The sequence below is a fragment of the Alligator sinensis genome, unplaced genomic scaffold (genome assembly GCF_000455745.1).
Source record: "Alligator sinensis unplaced genomic scaffold, ASM45574v1 scaffold352_1, whole genome shotgun sequence".
Classification (NCBI taxonomy): domain Eukaryota; kingdom Metazoa; phylum Chordata; order Crocodylia; family Alligatoridae; genus Alligator; species Alligator sinensis.
Window position 1 is genome coordinate 1253676 of NW_005842223.1, and position 9134 is coordinate 1262809.

General features: G+C 44.5%; 1 protein-coding gene across 4 annotated transcripts in view; it reads left to right on the plus strand.

Annotated features, from left to right (window-relative positions):
* The window catches only part of PARVA (parvin alpha), a 111167-nt gene that overhangs the window by 86118 nt on the left and 15915 nt on the right, over positions 1-9134 (plus strand). For all 4 annotated transcript variants that reach the window (XM_006027089.3, XM_006027090.3, XM_006027092.3 and 1 more), the window contains exons 7-8: positions 6998-7056; positions 8042-8061. In XM_006027089.3, the coding sequence (XP_006027151.1) occupies positions 6998-7056; positions 8042-8061 (79 nt within the window). The remainder of the gene's footprint in view (positions 1-6997; positions 7057-8041; positions 8062-9134) is intronic.

Here is a 9134-nt window from a genome sequence, read left to right on the forward strand (position 1 = left end):
TGGCTTGGCAGGGTTCAAGATGATACGCACTGGTTCAGCACTCAGCATGTGCCCCACTTCATTTGCATGGGTGGACCACAGCTGTGGAGGTACTCGTGCCAACAGTTCCTCTTGCAAGTAGGAAGTGTCAGGTTCAGAGTACTCCTGGGTTAGCAAAGCCACAAGCTCAGTTTCCCTATGTTCTGGTACCTCAAGGTAAACACCATCTGGGCTACAATAAATCACGCATCCCAGTTTACACAACAAATCCTTACCAAGAAGGTTGACAGGTGCACAGGGGCTAAGAAGAAAGGCATGATTTTCAGACAAAGGGCCAATAGAGATGGAGACAGGTTCAGAGACGGGATGTGGGATAGGTTGTCCGCCTATACCGACAGCATTTATAGTTTCAGGAGAATAAGGTAGAAAAGGAAACTCAGCAGCCTTTAGCGTGGAGCGGGATGCTCCGGTGTCGACAAGACAGGAGACAGGTTTACCAGAAATAAGGCATTCAACAAACGGACCAGATTGGTCAGTAGCAAGCAAAGGAGCGATGATGTCACTGTCCCTCAGGCTGTCCTATTCAACACTGGGAAAATTGACAGGAAGTGGAGGTGGGGGCAGGGACTGGGGTCTGGGTCCTTGGCCGGGGCGCTTGGGGCATTCTGATTTCCAATGTCCTTCTTGCTTGCAATAATGACATTGGTTCCCATAGCCTGGGTTTTGTGGGCTCAAGGATCTATCTCTTCCCCTGAATCTACCCGGGCCTCCCCTTCCCCGTCCTCGTCCCCTTCCTCTACCTGGACCCTGCAACTGAGAAATCTGTAAGGCCATTAACTTAAACTCGGCATTGTCTTTAGACCGTTCCAATTTGTTATGAAAATGGTTAGCCGCAGCAAGGACTTCAGTCAAATCTTTAGTTTCCCAGCCAATAATTACTGTTTGAATTTTCTCAGCAATTTTAGGGTTAAGTCCCTGGATGAATGCTGCCACTATTGCTTGTTTAGCATTTCCGACTGGGTTATCCATTCCTGAGTATCGTTCAAATGCCTGTTTGAGGCGTTCCAAATAGTCACTGGGGTGTTCATTTTTGTTTTGTTTACAGGTATTTATTTTGGTCCAGTCTGCCTTTTTTGGGCAAATTGTGAGAACTGCCTGAACCAAAGCATTTCTCTTGTCAATAAAGTCTTGGCCAATCCCTGGGTTTTGATCTGGCCAAGTACAGGCAGCATACAGACGTAGCATAGTTTCCTTGGGCAAAATCGATCGCATGAGCTGATTAATGTCAGCCCATGTTGGATTATAACAATTTATAACAGTCTGCAATTCTTCCTGAAATTTTTCTGGGTCTTCCCTGATTTTGGGGAATTTTTGAGTTAAATTGTAGAGATCACCTGGAGTCCAGGGTGCATGCACGGTTACTATATTTTGTCCATCGGTGCCAATGCCTGGCATTTGTCTTAGGGGGTAAACTTGTGCAGCTCGGGATCTAAGATTGATGGGAGATCTTTCCATGCCTATTCCCATTCTTCTAAATACACCTGTGGTGGGTTGTGACCCAGGAGTAAATTGCCACACTGGTGATGATTGAGTGGCAGATATGGTGGATGAGTCCGGACTATTAAGCTCCGTAGATGGATTTACTGAAGGAGCTTCAGCTAATGAGTTAATAGCCTGGGCTGCAGCCTGATGTTGAACCGGTTGTTGCTGATGTGGGAGTCCCAGGAGAGCAGGGTTCGAACAAAGGTCAAGGATATCCTCTGCTGGCTCCGGTGGTGGGGGCGCCCCGGGCAATGCTGGATACATCGGAGCGGTGGCCGGCGTGTAATTTGGGGAAGCAGCCAATTTCTCCCGAACAGCTTGTAACTGCTGTTTTAATTTTTCTTGAGAGTCTTTTAGGCTCCTAGTTTGAGATTCTGTCCGCCTTTTGGACATTTCATCATACCAATAAAAGAACGCGTCCCACTGGTTTTGTGGTGTTTTGGATCCACGGGACTCTAAAGCCCCTCTTAAGTGCACTATTTTATCCTGATCAAATGTTCCTTCTTGTGGAAAATGCTTCACAGGATCATCCCTAGTATACCAGTTCCACTTATCCAGGTACTTGCAAGCCTCGGGAGAATAGTGTGTGTACATAAAGTACGCCGGAGTCCCCTTAGGGGGGACGGGAACTTGTTTAGACTGACTCGTTCCCATTTTCAGTCACACAGGGAGACGTAGGAGAGGCTTATTTAGGATGTCCGGGCCGCTCAGTGCCTTGCCCCGCAGTTTTTCACTGCCCAGACAAAAGGCTTCTGACCCGACACCGGCTCATAAAATGGAAATGGGAAGGGAAACACAAGAGGAATCCTTTCACTCCTGCTCTCGGCAGAAGCTACTGGGACAAGGGGTTTGGAAAAGACAAAATCACTCAGACGCCCTGTCCACTGGGTCACGAGGTTTCAGCTGGGCCCCCTTGCTTTCGACGCTACCTTTTTTAGGCAGAATCGGGGCGGCTAGACCCAGCCTTAGTCCCAGACCTGGTCAGTGGCTCATTTTTCTAAATGCACACACACACATTTATTTAATCACTGGGAAGCCCTGTCCACTGGGTCACGAGGTTCCAGTTGGGCCCCCTTGCTTTCAAAACTGCCCTGTCAGGCAGAATTGGGGCGGCTGAACCCAACCGTAGTCTCAGACCTGGTCAGTGGCTCATTTTTCTAAATGCACACACACACATTTATTTAATCACTGGGAAGCCCTGTCCACTGGGTCACGAGGTTCCAGTTGGGCCCCCTTGCTTTTAAAACTGCCCTGTCAGGCAGAATTGGGGCGGCTGAACCCAACCGTAGTCTCAGACCTGGTCAGTGGCTCATATTTCTAAATACACACACATGCACATTCATTCAGTCAGCCAGACCTCCTCCCCCACACCGCCTTAGTTAATTAACGACAAGCCCGATGTGCTGTAGGATGAAGGTGCTTCATACAGTTTCTCCCTAAATAAAACGTACGTTACCAGACACAAAATGGGATCCTTTACCAGACAGAAAATTTTAGCCGGCAGTAAGGTTCAGACTGACCTGTTTTAACAAGGTTCAGATCCAGTTACCACGGCCAAGTTGGGAGCCTACAGGCAGTCCTCCTCCGAAACCCCAATAGAGATTTTGAATTAGGTCTCTTATCTCTCAAGTTTGGCACCTCGGGGTTCGGGGGGGGGGCAGTCTGCGGTCCTCCTTTCTCAGCCTGTGTTCTGGATCCGAGTCACGGCACCAGGAATTGTCGTGGAAACACACACAGCATACTTTTGGGTCAGGTCAGCAGAAGCTTTTATTTAAAAGAAACTACAGCTGTAGGGGGGATTCCAAAGTGACATGGATCTCCCAAGCACTTGGAAGGGGTCCCCCCCCCAAGAGCAAAATCAGGAGGCTTATATACTTTTTAACAGTTGCTTACAACTCACGTGATTATATAGTGAAATTAGCATGAAAAGCGGCTATAATATTACTTCATTATTTTTTTGCTGTAATCAGGATGGGAACTAATGGGGGAAGCGAGGTTAGTTTACAAACCTCCTTCTTGCACCTGCAAATCAGAGTTGTATATACTTTTTGCTATCTTCAAGGCCGCGGTGAGCGAAGCAGTTGCAGAGGAGTTATAAAGAACAAACACTTTCTCTTATCTGTTCTATTATACAGAGCCAGCAATTCTCCACAAAGCGGTTATGTCATCTTATAACTAAAATAGTCAAAGTTTAAGGCATATATTTTTTCTGATTCCACAACAGGAACTTTCCAGTTAGTGAAGTATTTATTCTTTAACAGCACCAGACAGTGTCATTTGGTCACCTCTTAAGACTTGCTCACCCGCACACAGGCACTGGTATATAAGGGGCCTCATTATTCCCCTGCATCACCACTGCCTACGCAATGGGGAGAACAATTGCCACTGCTGTGCTATTATTCTCCCTCGGGGCAGCGAGTGGGTGAAGCCTTGGCTCCATAATACATTAGCATCATCTCTGATCCAGTGCAGGAGGAGAAATGAACTGTACTGGCAAAAAAAGGTTTCCTTCTGCCCTGGGGCAGAGGGGAAAAACCCAGTTATGGCTCTCTGTTACAGTCTAGTACCTTCCCAGTTCCTGGGGCAATGTAGACCTTTATCTAGGCAACAGTTTGAGGTCATGGCTCAGCTCAAAATAACGCAGTTTTTGAGTCATTTAAGCAGTGCTGGGAAGGAAGCTGTCTCAGCAGCTATCCTCCTTTTTTCTTGAGACTTTTATGAATGTCACCCAAATGTGTGTATATTTTTAATGTGTAGAAGTTCTTATAGAATCATAGAAAACTAGGGCTGGAAGGGACCTCAGGAGGTCATCTAGTCCAACCCCCTCCTCAAAGCAGGACCAGCCCCAACTAGATCATCCCAGCCAAGGCTCTGTCAAGCTGGACCTTAAAAACCGCCAAGGATGGAGATTCCACCACCTCTCTAAGAAACCCATTCCAGTACTTCACCACCCTCCTAGTGAGAGAGTTTTTCCTAAAATCCAACCTAAACTTCCCTTGCTGAAACTTGAGACCATTGCTTCTTATTCTGTCATCTGCTACCACTGAGAACAGCTTAGCTCCATCCTCTTTGGAACCACCCTTCAGATAGTTAAAGGAAGTTTTAACTACATACAATTGTTGTATTCAACCAGATATTACAACCTTTACGTATTGTCACAGGACACTAAGGTGCCTGCTCCTAGAAGAGCAGAAACTACCTGGGGAGAGTCCACAGAGACAGGCAGAAGCCCAGGTGCAAGTTACCAGGGCAACAGGCTAGAGAGCAAATTAGCCTGCAGCTGCACTTGGTCATCTGACCAGAAGGGGCAGGGCCATGGGCCCATATAAACCCCAGGCTGGAGCTAGGGAAGGCAGTTCCCTGCTAGCAGCCAGAGGGGAAGGAGCCTCCAGGGAGGAAGTGCCTAGTGATGCTGCAACTTCCTGGCATGCTGCACCTAAGGCTAAGGACAGTCTGTGAGCTCCACGGGTACCCTTGCCTACTAGACACTTAGTGCCAGAGACCGAATCTGATTCTTCTAAAGGGGCAGAGCATACCATGATCTTTTGTATGATGTTATAGCCCAGGGGTTTATGTCTTGTTTGCTGTTGTATAACACCGGTGGTTCAGGTGAGGCTATTTGGGGAAGGAGGAGGCCTCATTGGGGGCCTACTGCAACATGGGACCCTGGCGCCAGAGAGGGCGTGGCATTTGGGGCGCCTAGACCCCAGGTGCCAGTGAGGCACAGAGACAGGGCTGCAGAGAGCCCAGAGAGGACAAGGGGGCCAAATCACAGCAAGGCCTAGACCGGACAACATCAATGCCATCTGTGAGGCTTGGGGTGTGATAAAGGGGCGGTTTGAGCCACGCATATAGCCCATAAGTCTGGGGTGTCCCGTGACATCTGTTTTTGAAACGGGACCCACAAGAGGTCTGGGAACTCCCTATATTATAAATACATCAAGATGTGGTGAACGAGAATAGAGGGTGCCCATCAGGTTGAATTGGCACGGTCGAGGGGCCCTAGGGGTAACACACACACATATATATGCAGTTGAAACACCTTTGGATAGATAGATAGATAGGTAAATGTGTTTCAACTGTTTTTGTATGAAGAGCCAATCAGCCAGCCAGTCTTGTGGTTAGACTTCAGTTGACTTGACGTAACTCAAAGGAAGAGCTTTTACTTTCTCCTGTAAACGAAATTTGATCTCACACATATTATAGTAAGGTTAGTTAATAGTAATATAATCCAACTGGATCAAATCTTCAGCTCAACATGGGGTCTAAACAGGAGGACTGTGCACTGAGAGGGATCGATCTCTTCTCTGCAAGGGAGGAAGTAACAACATTCCTGTTTCGCAGGTGCTCCTCATTGCTAATTAGCCACATGACAACTACACTTCATGCATAGAGGAATAACCAGTGTTCCATCATGTTTCTTCTCTGTATACTTTCATTTAGGGAGTAAGTAAGTAAATTTAGGACCAGCATAAAGTTATCTTCTTACTGCCTTGTGTGATGGGGAGTACAGTAAATAATTCACAGTATCTAGACTATATATGCTATTGGTGCTTGGCCTATTTTTTTTCTTTCTGTATTACAAAACTTAGCTACAATGAGTGAATAAAATTAGAAAAAGGAATGCTGATTAAGGCAAAACATATGTGTAATATAGACACAAAGGCCAATGGCTGTGGTCAGTGTAAGTAAAGCAGCCTCAGTCTCCTCAGCCCCAGCCTTTCCCAGAAAACTCAGACTGACTGCTGTTAGACTCAGAGCTAGATATGTAGCTCCTTAGTAATGTCCACTAATTAGCATGTGCAATGGGTTTCCTGTATAAGGACCTAGTCAATAAAACATGGAGTCTATATGGAGTCTATAGAAAGAGCAACATAGACTTTGGGGGAATTTGGTTCAAAACCAATCTAAATTTGTCTCCACTTTACATTTTCTTCTTGAACACATACAGCCCTTAAAGCACAGAGGAGCCAAACATGAAAAGATGAAATTTATAAAGAAAAAAGGAGGAGGAGGTGAAGAGAGAGAGCACAGGAGCATGTCAGAAAGAATAATGTGAATGGGAAGGAGGGCTTACAAAAAAATGGGCAGTGTGGGTACCATCTGCCCACACTGCCTATTGAAAGTAGGACTCAAACCTGCACACCTCTTCAGTAAACCTCCTTCTCATGCATTAAGCATTTCAAATGCTGAGTTGAATTGCAGCCCTTGAATAGTGTGTGTGGTGAGGGGAAGGGGAGGATGGAGAAGGAAGAAATATATCCTACTATAGGTGGTGTTTCAAGTCTATTATTGTTGTATAGGCAAACTGTCTAGACAAAATTATAAGGAATTTGTACAAGTGGGTATAATATTAGGAAGTCAGTTTGAAAAAAAAAACCCTTTACTTTTGTACTTCTTTTCTGATGATAGGCTTTCTTTCAGTATCTTAAACATGAAGCTCTACTAAAATAATAATCCCTATTTTTTTTTCCAGAAACGAGAAGGAATCCTCCAGTCCCGACAAATCCAAGAGGAAATAACTGGTAACACTGAGTATGTCAACACCACTGCTGCCAACAGTTCAGTAATTGAACACAGATGTGTCTGAGAAATCCAACCATTTGCTGATATTTAGATTTCATTATTGGGGTTCCAGGAGGGATCAGACATCAGCCAGTGATTATAGTTTAGCCTTTACAAGGGTTCCAAACATGCCTCTCAAAATGTAACATTACCAAAAGGAGTGAGGAAACAAGGAATTGGACTTACCAGTAGCAAAAGAACTACAAAACTCCAAAAGACTAGGACCAAAGGAAGGGATAGCAAATTTATGTCAATATTGAACATTTGAAGGCATCAATATTGCATCCTGTTTCAGATACTTTAAATAGAAAATTGCCTTCAGATTGGCTTGAGAGAATTCTTAAGAACAGGTATGTTTCACTCTTCTACCTGATATGGCTTATGTGATAAAGCATTAAGGTCTTTCAGAAAAGAAAAGAATGTTCCTATTATTTCATCAGCCATTGAACTTGGAGAAGAGTAAATGGCAACAGTAAGAAAATAGTAAATCCTACTTTCAAAGACAGTGGAAAGAGTTTGGGCTAATGACTCATCATTAATCTTTATGGGTTTATTATTCAAGTGTGATAATTATATGAAGGATCAAATGGAACAAGACACTACCATCTGTAATCACCTAATCTAGGCACTGGGAAAAGAGTCCTTTAAATGAACACACACAATCCTTTCTTTCCAATCATAAGAAGCATGTAGATTCCACAATAGGAAGTCTGCAATATGGCATTAACATGATATGTTACTGAAGCCAGTACCTGTAATATTAGTTGATCAAGATACTATGAGCCAGATTCTCAGTTGGAGTAAATTGAAGGACCTTTATTTAATTCAATCGATCTGTACCCATTTATACAAAATTGAGCATCTGGCCAATATGCAGTTCTGTTATTCAGCTTAAAACAAGCCATGGAGTAAACTAAATAATTTACATATAATTATGTTTTGCTTTTTACTATAGGGCATTTTCAGGAAGGCATGGTAAGTTTTGTTTGATTGCTATCATTTTCTTGAGGCTGCCAAAATCTACTTTAGTTAATTCTGCTGCAGGTGGTCATTTCATTCAGACTGTAAATAAGCTCAGGATTTGCAGCTGTCTTGGTTAATATATAAAGTATATAGCTGACAGATTGGGGTGGCAGTTAACAAAAGAAAAAAAAACTTTGACATCAGTCTTGCCATCTTTAGTAGAAGCTGGCAGCAAATGTCCTGATCTTAGAGATGTTGGGTGATTTCAACACAGAACATTAGTATGAAAGTAGTAATAGTCACAAGCTTCCACTGTGATGCAATGATACGTCATGATCAAACTGTCATATCTTCTGCATAATTTGTTACCATGCTCTTATCTTTTTGCAATACAAAGACTTGGTCTTTCTTAGCTGATAAGGATTGATATTAAGCTGAGTTTGTCCCTTTTAATATTGCTGCGGTGATAGTGTTTGCTCCTCTTGATTAGGTTTACATTGTTTATTTATAGCTAACTCAAAAAGACTGCAGTCATAGGGGTGGGGTCTTTTGCGTTATACTGTACTACTTTGAACAGCATGATGATGCTACCAGGTGCCCAGAGCAGCTGCCACACACAGGGGCAGAGGAAACTTCCAGTTGCTGCTATGTTACTGGTGCAACTGTGCATCTGTAGAGGACCTGTTTCCTCCACCACCACACCCAAACTGGCTCCCACGGAGCTGCCCTGGTTGCCATACCTTAATTACTCCAAGTAGAGCCTTAGTCCATACAAAGTCCAAAATAGAAGTCAGTGGGACTCTCTCCATTCTCCCCTCCGCCCCCCCAAGAATATTTGACATTTGCTTTAGCTTTTTCTGTTCAAACAGAATAAATGGAACTCTCTATGGGGTCATTCTCTGCCACTGCAATTACACTGGGTGCATTATTATTGGAGACTTCCTATTCCGGGTGGGATGGCCGTTTGTCCTGTTCCTTGAGAGGTCACGCTTATTTCAGTCAGAATGTAGGACATGGTGGCCTCTTGGGGCACGTCCAGACAAGCCTGCACGTGCCTCTTGCAGCACCTCAAACCCCTTTGAGAC